General features: G+C 34.6%; 1 protein-coding gene across 1 annotated transcript in view; it reads right to left on the reverse strand.

Moving 5' to 3' along the window:
• Positions 1 to 15,501, reverse strand: part of LOC100549706 (semaphorin-3A) — a 118,031-nt gene that overhangs the window by 60,168 nt on the left and 42,362 nt on the right. Inside the window, exons 2-3 of the mRNA XM_010717985.2 lie at positions 10,482 to 10,639; positions 7,343 to 7,405 (exon numbers count right to left, since the gene is read on the reverse strand). Of these exons, the coding sequence (XP_010716287.2) occupies positions 7,343 to 7,405; positions 10,482 to 10,639 (221 nt within the window). The remainder of the gene's footprint in view (positions 1 to 7,342; positions 7,406 to 10,481; positions 10,640 to 15,501) is intronic.

Here is a 15,501-nt window from a genome sequence, read left to right on the forward strand (position 1 = left end):
AGAGAGGGGAGACATTTCTTTTTTTATTTAGTATTCTTAGTTTTCTTGTTCCGCCATCTTCAGGATCCAAAATTCTCTCCACAATAATAAGGCTTTTCAAAGAATATTTGTTGACATGAAGAATGAAGATGTGGATGTGAATAAAATATTAGCTTTGACATATATAATTATGTATCATTTCCAATGTTATTTTAAGAACATTAACTAGTATTTAGCTCTTTTAGTTATTCCAAAAGAAGGCAGATAATATTAGATTTGTATCAAGAAAGGATGAATTTAGTTGAACTACTGGGTGGTAGATGCATGTAACAGAACCAAAGTAAGAAATTTTTTTGTAGACTAATTTAATAGGGAAATAGTGCACATTCAGTAAGGAACTGAGATCTTTGAGCTATCCTCAATTTTACATTACACTTCCTTTCATTAAAGCAACAGCTTTAATGAAACTTAAACATTTCTCTGTTAGCCAAGAAAGAAAGAACCTGAGACAAATTCAGGGAAAAGAGAGAGAGAGAGAGAGGAGGGAAGAGAGATGTGAATGGCATCGAGGAAAATGCTCTTCTCTGACTATATGAGCTTCACCCTGAAGCTCTCTGAAAGAAAGCCAGTATTGAACACATCTATGACTTCCAACAGTTATCAAGCTAATGTTTTTTCTCTGGAAAGAAATGTAAAAAAGGACAGATTTACTCTGACCACGCTGGGATGCAATAAATCACAACAAGGAATTACCCAGTCATTTCTAAACAGCAGTAGTTTTGTCAAGGCCAAACTAGAGTTCATGAGGAAAAAATACTGTTCAGAAACTAAAACCTGTAATTTGGGAACAAATTTTCCTTCATTTCTCCTTTAATTTACCCTTCTCTGCTTCTGGATCTGTTACTCATCTCTTACTACTCCCAGAAGACATGCACTTTCTCCTTTCCCCCTAGCAGTATGCATGTCCTGAGTCTATGAAGGAATTTCAGTATCATGCTGGAGACAGAGTCAGAAAGAAAATGTTCATGGTGACAAAGTTTGGTGATAGAAAAGTTGGAAATCTGGCTGTGAATGCTCTCCAAAGGAACAAGACTGAATAAAGAGATGAACTTCTCTTTGGCACACCCCAAGGGTCAGCGGTAAATTGACCTGATAAATGACTATTAGAGGAATTTAGCAGCAAGCTTTCTAGATACAGGCAGTACTGTGTATTTAATTTTCAGATTCCCTCTTCTGATCTTTGTTTACAATAAGATATGAAAAGAATTATTTTTGCTTTCTGCCTCCATGTTCTTCTATTTTCCCTAAGGCAACAACACTAATAAAATGAGTTAAAGGGAGAAGTGCTCATTCATTGCCAACTTAATTATTCCAAAGTATCATGAGATCTGAGAAACACTTGCTAAGTTACACATCATATTATTTTACTTTTTCTTTCCTTTTTCAGTCAAGTTGTTACGCATTGATGGCTTTAGAACTGTTTATTTTCCTAAGATTTAGGGAATATCTAAAAAACTTTAAAGAATGCAAAAACTTAGGTGATACATGAACATTTTGACTTTATGAAAGAAATGGTGAACTAGATTACAGTCATGTGATTCTATGTACATGAATCATAAACTCAGTGATTACACCACACTAAAATGCAAAGATGCATACATAGAATATAGCTATACTGTACGTCCTGTAAAGAGTCTACCACATCTTCTTTAATAGGAAAATGGTTCTGATCTGAAGATCTTCTAAAATAACACCTAGAAAGCAATCAATAATAAAAGCTGATCACAGCTGAATTCATGTAACAGTTAACTAGCTGAAGTCTAATGACAATTAAACAGCTCAAGTAGATATCAGCCTCATACAAATTGTAATATAGTCAGTGTTAATACACACAACTGTGCTGACACAGCTTAGCTATTGCATTCAGTGACATCGAAGTCTAACTCTCAGTACAAATATAGCTGTTCATTTGAGAGAATGCATGAAGAATCTTGCTAGTGCAAAATAAAATAGCTTGGTACTCTTTGTATCTCACTGTATACCAACATCCAATTCTCACTAGAAAAATCATACTGAATGCAAAGTATCTGTCATCATCTAGCTTGTCCTATATTTTTGACTTTCCTTATATTTTTGACTTTGTCCTTATATTTTATTGACTTTCTTATAAAGTATCCACTGAAATTTAAAGATTTATGTATGGAACCATTTCAACAATTTAATTTAGGCTGGGATATATAAAAATGATTAAATAAATTAGATAGACAAATCATACTTGAAAATAACATCCTAATGTGCACTTCAGATACACATCTTCAAGGTTTTCAAGTTGTAGTAAATCTATTATACCCTTTAATAGGGATTCTTCTAATTATTTGAGTACCTTGTGAACTACTGTTTTGGTTCCTCAGTCAAACCTGGTACAGAAATGTATTAACAGCAGATTTAACTTTTAAATTTATAGTAAATTAGCAATGTAAGGATTAGATGAGTTTTCCAGTCAACAAATTACCCTATCTCAACCTGCAAAACTATCTAGTCTTTCCACCAACTTTTGTAAATCATTCAATCTTTGCTTCATTGGATTATGATATTATATTATGATATCAGAGTGGAATTGTAACTGTCTTTTTTTGTTTGTTTATTTGTTTGTTTGTTTTCCCAGTTGCCTATTATTTAACCCATATGTAATACAGGGGTTGCCATGTGTTCTTGCTGGGTCACAGGTGCCTGTTAGATCTTGACAAAAAAATATTGAGGCTCACTAGGGAGGGGTGTGACTATGAGCATGTCCACACTCATAAGTTTCAGCATAAAAGTTGAGCTGAGAAATATCCTGTAGACACCTTGTCTTCTTTTAGCAGTACCAACATCTAGTCAGGAATCATTGGAAATAGTTACAGGACTTACAAAAACTAGAATAGGTGAATAGATCAAATGAGAAACTGAGTTCCAGAGCAGTGAGAAATCCTCAAAGAACTGCTCATTTAGTTGGATTACATAAGCAAACATTATATTTGTTATTTAGAGCTTTTAATTTCTCATAAGCGATATTACTTTTCTGCTTTTGTTATTTTTAATTTATAATTTGTGAAAAGTTAAGAGTTAACTTCTATCAGAGAAGTCCTGCTCTATAGGACTGCATAGCTGGGGTAAATCAGCCTTCCTTCTCCTTTACTCACAGGGAAAGAAACCCAAAGCATATTTTAAAAATATTTATCAATACAGTGAGCAAAACTTAACTAATTAACATATACTAAGTCCTTTAATAAATAGCAGCTAAGAAATAAGTATGAGAAAGACTTCTTGAGGAACAGAGTCCAGGAGCACAAGAGCAGTTCAAGTAGGCCACCCTCCTTGAATCCCAAGCCAGCTGCCTGTACTGCAAGTCTGCTGCACCCAGATCAACATGACCGACAGTGTCAGTGCAAGGAATCCCTCTGAAGGAGTAAAAATGATGGTAAATTACCTCTTATAATTATGAGAGGAAATCTCTGAGGTCAGAGTCGAGGTTAGGAGCAGGGCAGAGACAAGGTTGTACTTGCACTGCAGCTGCTGCAGTGCACCTGGCCTATTAGTGAGGACTTGCATTTTCAGCACTCATTTCCCCTGGAGATCAATAATTTAAAAAGTTTTTTAAAAGTATCTCAACGCAAAAGTACAGACTGTCATTTGAAAAGTTTTGAACCATCACAAGTGAGGAGTATCTAATATCTTAGCAGTGGTACACTGCTGAAAGCAATGTTAAATCAAGCATTTTTCATAGGGCACTTTATTTGTCCTCTATTTCTCCTGTTCTTACTAATGAGAGACTGTTGAGTTATTTTTATGGCCTTTATATTTCACACTCCCAAGGCACTGACAATGGTTTTAAGGAATAAATGAAAAAGGAATAATAAGTTCCTTAAATGGTCTTTATCTCTAATTACAACTAAAGAAGTTATTCTAAATACTTTATTAATAGCATATTGTATTATAGCAATAAAAGGAAGCTGTAAATATTCCAAGATGATGACCTGAGCAGACCAAAATATACATAGGTCACTCCATAAGTAATGCCTCTTATCTATTTCCATGGAAACTACAACAGATACAAAGAGCACAGTAACACTACTTGATAGAGCAAATTCTCAGCTACAAAACACTTTTTTTCAACATAGCCACCACTGTTAGCTATGCATTTTCACTAGCAATGAACAAGAGACTGCATGCCACGTTTTGTAAAAACCCGTACCATCAGAGATGACCCACTCTTTCACAGTTTCTAGGAAAATGTTGCCCACACAGTCCATTTTTCATCAGCCTAAACAGATGGAAATCAGAAGGTACAAAAACTGGACAGTACGGAATGTGTGGTAGGACAGTTCTGCCATGACTGACCGTGTGATCCACAGTCCTCAAACTGGCAAGGAGCCTAGTCTCATCACGTTGCAAGTAAAAGGTTCTCTTCTCTGGACTGACTCTGGATGTTTGAGCCTTCAGCTTCGTCAGTGATATGATGTAGTGATCAGAGTTGATGGTTGTTTCAGTTCCAGGAAATCCTGAAAAATCACCCTTTTCCTATTCCAAAAAATAGTGCACATCACTTTAGCTGCTGAGGGCTGCATCTTAAACTTTTTCTTGGATGGGGAATTCACATATCACAACTCCATGGACTGTCATTTTGACACTGGCTTGTGGTGGTGGCATCACACCTCGTCATCAGTAATGGTGCAACCCAGGAAACTGTCACCTTCAGCCTCATGTTGGCTCAATAGGTCCTGATGGACTTGCATACAGTGTTCTTTCTGTTTCCATGTGTGCATTCATTGGACTCACCTGGTGCAAACTTTGTGATATTCCAACATTGCCACCATACACTTTCCAATACACTGAAGCCAGTATTTAACTTCATATTTAGCTTCCCTGGTTGTTATCTGCCAATTCACATGGATGCGTTGATCAAGACACCCTTCATTTAGTGATGTGAGAGCATCATCATCCGGAATGTGGTTTTTCTTTCTTTCACTGTTGCCATTGAAGAAATGCACCACTCATTGCCTCACTGTGCCAATATCCACTGTTTGGGGTCCACAAATCTTCAGCAAGAGTCCATGAATGTCAATTAGTGCAATTTTTTCTGCATGGAGGAATTACATTACACACCTTTTCTTCATATGCACTTTCATGTCAAGCGCCATTCTGTCAGACTATGCTTCAGCTGCCATCTGTCATATGGCAACGCAATGTAATGGAATATTGGTGGAAAAGTTCAACATTTACTGCACACCACCAACGTAAGACTCTAACATTGTGGGTTAACATAATAAAAATAGGAGGCATTACTTTTGGAGCAGGCCTAATGTATTCCATCTTTGTATGAAAACTGGACTCACACTAAATATGACTTATTCATCCTTTTATTTCTCACCTCTATTTCTAGATAAGTCTGAAAATAAATAAAAAATAACTATAGCAAAAAAAAATGCCACATCATCCCTAACAACCCAAGTATGTGAAAAATATTTTCCAAAATGAGTTATCTGGTTCTTCCAATAGTTTTCTGTACCACTGTGCTACTACTATATCACATTTTTTCCTCAGTGCTGTGCTCATATTTTTCATTATCTTCTTCCATCAACTCATGAGTGTGCTGCTTCTAATGCATAGGTTCACAGCAAGCAGATAATGTGCCAGGTCATACAAACCATTGTAGTAAGGTATTGGCTGCCACTTTTAATCATGATTAGTGGATGCAGCTGCCTTAACACCACAGGATGCAAAAGATGGATAAATTAATTACAGGATAAATAGACCTCCCAATCTTACAGGAGTAGGAGAGTGGGAACCTGAATTTCCCAGCTCACTCCATTTGTAAAATCTTTTTGTTGTAAATAATACTTTATTATAAGTGAAGATGGAGATGAATTAGAATCAGCGCAGTGCAATGCAATGAACTTCTGTACTGTTCTGGATTTCTAAAAATAAGTTATTTTAAATTTAATTTAAAAATTAAAGTAATATCCTTTCATTCTCAGTGCTCAATCTCTTGTTTCACCAAAACATACAATAAAATCTACTTCATGTAATACTGTAATGCTTAGGATAAGATCAAGGTGCAAAGTTGGTTAATTTGTCCAGAATTTTTACCTTATTTTTAAATATTTAACATCAACTTTTTTTTTAACCTTCAAAATTAGACAGTCTAGTCCTCATTTTTAATGCTCTGAAAATAATTTAACACTAAGTAGGATTAATTTAAACATTTTATTTCTATCAAATGAGGTAGCTTGAGTATCAGACACTGCAGTTGCCCTTTCACATATATAGTTTATCCCACAGTTCTTAGCTTTTTACCTAGATCCTCTACTATTCCCAAATAACTTTTTATGAAGACAATTGTCCCCTCTGTCTTAGGGGATGACGAAATTGTGTTTATTGTGACCTAGGAAATTATTCAGATGGAGCTCTCTAGAGGCATATGGTTGGCATTATGAATATTTTACAGAATCATCCCTGAAAATCAGGCCAATAGAATATACACACAAGGCCAACTTCTACTCTCAGTTGTTGGCAATCACAATGATTTCTCATTTGAGTATGCTATGCAAGTATTTATTTGGATTATTTTCTTCCATTTTCCTTTCTTCAGCCCTGTCTTCCCATTTCCCATACATTTGTTATAAAGGCAACAGTTATTCTCAGTGTAGAATGAGTATTATTTAGAGAATACTGGCTATTTCTATCCTACCTCATAAAATACAGGGAATAAGACAGAGGAATGTGGGAAAATGTACAGAAAATTATGTCTAGTGTAACTGTGTCTATCCTGAGGTACTAAATACAGAATATTAAAACTATTTTGATCATGATCTTGCTAAGTACTCAATGAAAAAAAAAAACAAAAAAACAGATTTTAGGGAAAACTGGAAAACTACTGACTTCAGTGAGATGCCAGAAAGAGAAAGAGAAAGAGAAAGAGAAAGAGAAAGAGAAAGAGAAAGAGAAAGAAGTGCTTGGGAATCATTGCAGGTCTGAAACCTTCAGGAATGCAAAAAAAAAAAAAAGCAGAATGTCAGTAACCTGATATCAGAAGAACATTATGCAAGGGTTAATATTTCTCATGCCGATTTCTCCTTTCCCTTCTTTTTCTTGAGAATAGACTTTTGTTTTTCCTTACAAAACTTAATTTCATTTCTATGATTTCCACTTAAAAACTTTGCCTCTGGTCATAAAGGTAAAATTTAATTGTATAGAATTAAGAAGTTTGAAGTAGCTCAGATATGCAGCCTTACAGTTTAAGAATTAACACAATAAAATCTAATAAAATATTTAGAATGTTTTATAAAAGAAAAAAAAATATGCTAAAAAGATTTGTACTTACCAGAATATCTTTTCCAGCCCACTTGCACTCATCCCTTCGGGAATGAGATACAGGCCAAGTAATCTAAAGACACAGAGCAAAAAATCACGTTATTTCATGCTTCAGTTATCACAAACTGCAGACCAAGTGTTACAGAGTGTCTTCACTCATTTTGTCTTCTGCTCATTCTTTTTGCTCTTCCTTGACAAAATTTGACAACAAAGAATTGAAATGATAGGTGCAAAATAGAGATGATAAGAATCACAGTAAAAACAATCTTGAAATATAATCTATATTATGACCTCAGCAGCAAATCTTGAATATGAATGGAGAGTTGACTCTATTAAGTGAGTATTCTTCCATTTTTAAATCTGACATAATGAAATGGAGACTCATAGTCAAAAATTTCAGATACTTCCTAGAAGTAAATCTGATCTATGTGAAATACAATCTCATATTAAAATTACGGCATTATAAATGAGGCATTGACCTCTTCAGTCTCACTACTAATTCAGTATTTTTCTAGATTTAGTTAATTAAATAATAAAAAAGAAGCTGTTATATTTGAAAAGTATCACACCATTGAAACAGAAATGTTCATTCTGTTCCAATTGAGCTACTCAAATATGCAAGAACTTAAACATAGGTTTACTGTAGTGTTTGCTTTGCAGAAAATGGAGAAAATGGAGACCCTTGCAGTCAATTGTTAATGGTGGGTTTTTTGTTTTTGTTTTGTTTTGTTTTTTGTTTGCTTTGTTTTTTAATTATTTTTGTTGTTGTTGTTGTTGTTTGGTTGGTTGATTGGTTGGTTTGGTTTGTTTGGAAAAGCTTTTAGGAATTACATATAGAATAAAACCAGATCTTCACATAAAATGCCAGGCTCCTCATTTGGGAGTCTCAAATAATGCAATATAAATGGCCAAAAGTCTGAATTACAACCATGGTGTTCAATAATGTTTGTCAAAAGAAAGTAAAAAGGAAAGTATTCAAAAAGAAACAAAATAGAAACAGAAAAATAATGAATATGAGTGACAGAAGAGGATGAAGGAGATGTTATATGTGTCATTCAAAAGTACAGTTTCCAACTGTGTTTTTAAATTTGGAATTTTCTTAAAATGTAATAAAATCAGAAAACAGAAATTGACTGTCTGAGGTCTGTACAATAATGTTGAAAATTTTATAAGCACATTATCTCTCCAAGGATTTCTTCTACTTCCTGTTTCTATGCCCAGCTTAAAATATGAAGAGATGTGAAAATTAAAATTTACTAGGTTGAAAAAACATTAACCAAATTTCTCAGATCGCCCAGAAGGACCAGTTCAAGTTTAGTTCAAGTTTTGGGCAAAGATTCTTATATTAATTAGAGCAATATTTTAATCTATTAAATGAATGGCTCACTGTTCTTTTTCCCAATTCTTACACCTTTTCTATTTTGATTTAAATATCAGCAAAATTGAACCATTTTTAAACAATGGAAGGATGTCGGGCAAAAACACCAGGAGGCCTGCATGGATGAACAAGGACATACTCAAACACAAAACAGAAACTTGCAGAGGCTGGAAGCAAGGACAGACAGCCTGAAAGGAATACTGAGAAATAGTCCAAGCAGACAGGGATCACATTAGCAAAGCTAGAGCCCTGTCAGAATTAAAACTGAACAGGTATGTCAAGGTCGGAAAGAAAATCTTCTATACGTCCACCAGTGATGAAAGGAAAAATAGGAAAAATGTATGCCTTTTCCAGAAGGAAATAGGAAGCCTAATTTCTGGGGATGTGGTAAAAGCTCAGGTACTCAATTAAATTTTTTCTTCAGTCTTCATCAGCAAGTGCTCTAATCACTGTTCAGCTACAAGGTCCCCAACATAAGAGGGACCTGCTAGAGTGAGTTGAGAGGAAGGGCCACAAAGATGGCTGGAGCATCTCTCCTATGAAGACAGGCTGAGTTAGGGTTGTTCAAACTGAAAAAGAGAAAGACACTGGGAAGACCTGGAGTTGCCTACAAGCAAGCTGGAAAGGGACATTTTACAAAGGTAACTATTGATCAAAAAGAAGATAGATTTAGATTAGATATAAGGAATTTATTCCTTATTCCTTATAGGCACCAGCACAGGTTGTCAAAGGAAGTCGTGGATGTCCCATCCCTGGAACTATTCAATGCCTGGTTGGATTGGACTTAATTTTAATATGTTGAAAGATGAAGTTTAATTGCAGTACCAACTTAGTTGTTATTTTGATTGAAGTTTCTTCAGTGTCCCTACTGTCCTCAATAAGCAGATCCCAAAATTCTTTAATAAGTTGTCTCTTATTTAAGTTCCATATAATCAACAGCAATTCTTTATATAATACAATAATATTTGTATTGAATTTCAAATAGTGTTCTAAACATATCTGAAAAGCAAAATACAACCCCTGCCATTCTACAGAGTGGTTTTCTGCAATGGAAACACCTTGTTTCCTTTAATTACTCCAGATGTTTTGCACATTAAACTATGAATCCCTCAGAGAATTCAAATAAATAGCTAGTTTCCTTTATAGCGGCTCTAAAGAGACTAGAAAAGAAAATACACTGTTTTCCTTTTATCCTTTCTCCTTAGAGAATACAAATGAATAACCTGTCTTCTCTATGAACAAAAAACACAAGGTATTTATTGCTATCACCTTAGGAAGCTAATAGTGAAACGGGCAAAAGGTCAGGAACACCAAGAAAAAAATCCCCCAGTATTAAAGCAATATATCTCTCATAAAAGAGTACTCCCTGTATTTTAAAATGTGCCATCAAAATGCTTAAGAATAGCAAGAATCAACACAGACTCATGAATAGAATATTTCTATCTGCAAATGAAGAAAATTGAGGCCTTTTTTGTATACTTTCGTAATTGTATGTTTGTTTGGTTTTAAACAAACACAAAGTATATCTTGATTGTGAATTAGCTGGATTATTCATTTATGACTTAAATTTTCATAGTTTGGGAAAATAAAAATGATTCAACACTTATAGGTTCATAATAATTTTTCTCTTCATAGCGTTGACAAATATTTGGCTGTTTAGCTGTAGTAGTATTCCTGATATACAGACACTTACTACGTAAGTCATATAGTCCTATACAAAACTGTGAAACATATAAAACATATAAGACATATAAAACATGACTAACTGTACCTTTTGATATTCCTTGATGTTAACCAGGTTGAAGGAAAATATGTGGTCTTTTGCTCCAACATACAGCCGACTTCGTTCTTCATCCAAGAGGAAAGTATGGTAACTGGAACTATTAGCTAGTCCATTGAAATTGACTATATTATTGGATTCCAACATTTCTGCAAGATAAAGATAATGTTTTCTATTTTAATCTGGTCAAATAGAATACAGACTTATGTTTTGACTTGTATGGATTTTTTTTTTAATTTATTCTTATGGAATGAACATCTGTGAAAGTATTATATACTTGGACCTGTGAGTATTGTTATCTCAAGCATTTGCACTCAGACTGCTACTGATATTCAGCTCTACACAAACAAAGGTCATCAGCAAAATCAATTAAAATTGTGTATGAGATTTTAGATAGTCAAAATTCTATCCACGTAACTAATCAACTGTTGGACAAAATTCAGCTTTGTTCAATCAGTGAGATTTACAAGCACGAAGCTGAGGATGATCAGCTGATAAAAACCACATTTAAACATGAAGTCTCAGAATTCTAACATACAGAACTGCTTCACACATCTGTAAGTTGTGAGAAAGAGGATAAGAAAGATTAGCTGATGATTTAAGAAGACACACGCGATCTTTTTCTGTGTATTACTATCATCTCAGCTTACTGATACTGGGAGTTATGTACTTATCCATCACAGGAATAAAACTAGATAAGTTAGTGTTACTTCTTTTTAAACTTCAGAATAATTTTTTAGTCCTCATGCTTCTCCCAGAATTTGCCAAGAACGGGATTAATTTAAGAGCAAGAATCCACAGAATTCCTCTGAGCTATACACAAGCATTAACAAAGATAAACTCATTTGCCTGAAATCGCTGTAAAATATTTTTCAATACAATAATGCAGAACGTATTAGTATAATCTTTCATGAAAGCACTCTTTCTTCAGTCCTGTCTACCTACATTCATATTGAGACCAAAGCCAACTTTATCATTTCAAGTGATGTACTAGTAAGATACTGATAAGAAACTTTCCCCATGATGAGAAATCCTACATGATTCAAGCCCTGGCCTTGTGATACACAGAACCAAGTACAGTTTTAGGCTCAGAAGCAGTTGCATCAATGCCAAAACAACTCCTCACACAACACCCATGGGGACAGATGAGAGAGGGATCGGACACATTTGAATCCAAGGGCTTGGAGCACACTCCAAGAGAGGACATGGTCAGACCTCTAGGCAGCTAGCATATGCGTCATGACCAAGCTCTGCCAAGGCAAAGACGTCTGTCTTTCCACTTAAGAGCAGCTGTTAAATGTCTAGCTTCTGCCTAGTGGTGCCGATACCTGCTATAACTTCTTAGATTTCAACAAGTTCACTTCAATTTTCCACCACTGATTCAATTAATTAGTGAGTAAATGATAACATATCCTATGCAAATAAAAATGAAAGTGAAGCTGCTGTTATAGAAGAAGCTTCTGATTAATATTTTTTCATAATTGTTATTCTTTTTTCCCCCTTCTTTTACTGTATCCAGGACAATAAAGTTGTTGATTGAAGATTCTTTCACAGAATTTCACCGTCTCCAGCTCAGTAGTCCCAGAGATGTTAAATCTATTTTTCACATTTGCATATACCAGGTGGATTCTATAAAGGCTTATGTGGAGAGAACTAATAGGCAACACATTCAATGAACATAACCATAAGAATGTTCATTCTTCAGCCCAGATTTGTGCCACTATTCTTTTCACTTATTTGAAAAAACCTCCCCTAGAATCAAGTAGTTCACTGATGTTAAAATAGAGCAACGTATCAAATAGAGCAACGTATCAGATGATGCGCTAAATTTCGTTCCTCATTCTCTTAGTTTTTAACTGGCTAAATATAACTATACATTTTCACTCTATAAAATTCATACTGCTTGAGACTTTTTTTTTTTTTTTGAGGTAACAAGAAAAAATCAAATAATCCCAAGCATTCTTGTCAAAATAATTCTTCTGGCTTCCTGCCAAGTTTTAGAATTTGACTGTATTGTCCTCCAGTTCACTTATTTGCATTTTGTTAGACTTTACTAATTCTCTTTACATTGTAATGACTGATTCAGATGTTGAATGTCGACTTACTGAATAGCGAGTGATGCAAATGATTGACTGCCTAACTTGTCTTAGAACTCTCTTGGCTAGAAATGCTTTGCTGTCATCTGTATCTGATCATTTTTTTTATAATATAGCTGTCAAAAGCTTTTGTAATTTTTTCATCTCTCTTAGTTTGAACTCATAGAGGTATGATTCTGCCTTTTGTGGCTCTGGATTGAAAAAAAAAAAAAATTTACTTTCCTTAACAGTAGGATAGTAGGAAATTGTAAATCGACACAGGGAATATAGTCGTTTCCCAATTTTCTATGAAGAAAAGAAAAAAAAGTTAGGCCTCATTATATTCAAGGCAGTATAATTTAAATAATGTTAAATCAGGTTTCTCCTTCTCAGGAATCAGAGAATATGTTAGGGAGAAAAATGACAGTTGGGTGCTGTTGATTCTCATTTTCTGATAATTTAATTAGGATATAGTTACAGCAAAACTAAGAGATGAAAGCCTAAATAATGTCTGTATTTCCTCTACTGTTTATTCTAAAGTACATGTATTTCTTCAGTGATTAATATAGCTTTATATGACATTCTGGAAAGTGCTCTTGAAGAGCAAAGCAATGACATTTGCACAATCAATACAAATCAAGTATTCAATTTCCTCAGATTAATTAGTTTCAAAGTGTTTACCATCTAGTGTCTTTTCAGTAACCAACCAGAGACTATTGCTGAGACAATGACAGAAACAGCAGTGACAGGGCACATTCCCAGAAGGTCACTGATATCCATCAATTCTGTAAAGTGTCGATCAGTCATGTTGGCAACGTACATGGCTGATCAGTGCTAAAATAAACCAAGATTTACAACAAAGATTGCATTGCAATGACAAGAAGAAAATGATGAATGCCCTCAATAAGTCAATGAAATTAATGCTGTCTACTACGCATACTCTAATTCTTTTCCATTTTTCTTGTTCATCTTGAAGTTTGGCAAATCTATGACCTGTGCAGATATACAATGGTTGCCTATATTAAACGTCCTTTAGCCATTTTTTAAATTCTTTTATGCTTTTTCCAGTTATTTTTACTGTAAAGATTATAACATTGTCCCACCAACTGTTGCAGTAAAGAACCATTAATTCAATGATTGCTCAGAGAGCATTTTCTTATTTCTTTTTGACATTTCCTCAACTATAATCATTTTTGTTGCTTTGAATTGTTCCCTATAAAGCTAACAACTGCACCTTATGACTTTACTATCATCTATAAAATGATATAAGAAGTAAATTTAGAATGACTGATGATATTTTGAATGCAGTAAAGACTTCATTGCTTTTGTTATTAGTGCTTGATACCCACATTTACTAAGAGTGCTGCAGGTGACCCAAACTAACAGCTTGAAATGCACCATCTGTTAAAAAAAAACATTGTATTATAATAAAATTTCAGTTGTGACCATCTAAACTGAAACTAACTGGAGTTTGAGTTTCTCAAGATTTGTGGGCCAGCTTTTGATAATGAGCACTTCACTTTAACAACCTAAAATTCACAGTCCTGACTTGCTTTGCTTGTTTTACTTTATTCTCTTTTCTCTACTAGTGTCCAAGCTTTCTGGTATTTGACCTTATTTCTGTGCGTCTCTCTGTAGTCTTTGTATGGTCTTTCTTTTTTAACTGACATTTCTGTTGATCCAGTGTGACTTGTGTCAGAACATTTACTTTGCCAGATCAACCTCGCAAATTTACACAAGAAAACCAGTCCTTCAGTTTTTCCTTCCTTTTAATACATGATTATTTAATTTGCTAATGGAACTGCAATTTAATAGTATGTATACACAAAGATGATCAAATTCCTAAAGTGAAATCAATGGAAATATGCATACAGAAGGAATGTAGATTTGGTTTATTTTTATGACAATTTTGTCATTAAGGAATAAGCCAGAAAACCACAACTATAGATAATATGAATACAGTCAGGCAGATCCTGAGGTTTGTTTTATCCATGGTTGGTATTTCACTGTAAACCTTGGTTTATGTCTGTGTTCCTTCAGTGGAGTTTGTCAAATGAAGAGCAAAACAAAATAAACACTCTCGTTTTTTATATTTATCTATGACCAGGCAAATATCTTTTTAGTGTGTAGATTTTTTCTGTGTTTCAATGAGAAATGAGAAAATTCATGAGGTTTGGTTTGCAATCTCCTTATAGTCTTCACAACAACATGTCAGTCAAGATTTTTGTCAATAAGAATCAAAAATCAAAAACTCATATCCATCGCTATAAAAATCCAAGCTTCTTCACATTGATTCTGATCTGGCCCTGGCCTATTACTGGTGACTCTGCAGTGACTGGATTACGCAGTCAGTTCTGCTTGTCATAACATGCTTGAGAATCAAATGAGTGGGTTGTTGGTTGCACAAAATTCTCAACCTTCATTCCTTTGCCTGGAATGATAAGATCTCATTGTGTACCTCCTAGCAGTAGATAAAAGATGAGTCAATGTGTATTATGCCATCAAACAGGGATTTTGCTGAATTGTGAGCAATGCCTCCCACAACGTCATGCTAGAACATTTCCTTTTTCTCTCGCCAGGCTTTTACCTTGGCTACAGAATATCAGGTGGCTGCATGTTTGCACATGCCTTTGTTGCTTACACATGCATATTTGCCTGTACTTTATAACAGCTTGTATATCTGTCTAAATAGTCCCAGATATAAATTATTCATTACTCTCAATGTGATTATTTGCTGATTTCTAAGATACCAATTCTACTGTGCAAAGAAAGGAGTGGATAGTCTAAAATCTAACCTCTTCTATAGCCTCCATATTTATTGTTATGAATGTCAAAATCTGCCCCTGCCCCTGTCAAAAAGTCAAGGAAAAGTAGGATAGCTTCCTGCAAGTCATTAGCCAGCAGAGACTGCTTGGCAAAACCAGGGATAGAACAGG

Source organism: Meleagris gallopavo, chromosome 1, assembly GCF_000146605.3.
Source record: "Meleagris gallopavo isolate NT-WF06-2002-E0010 breed Aviagen turkey brand Nicholas breeding stock chromosome 1, Turkey_5.1, whole genome shotgun sequence".
Lineage (NCBI taxonomy): Eukaryota > Metazoa > Chordata > Aves > Galliformes > Phasianidae > Meleagris > Meleagris gallopavo.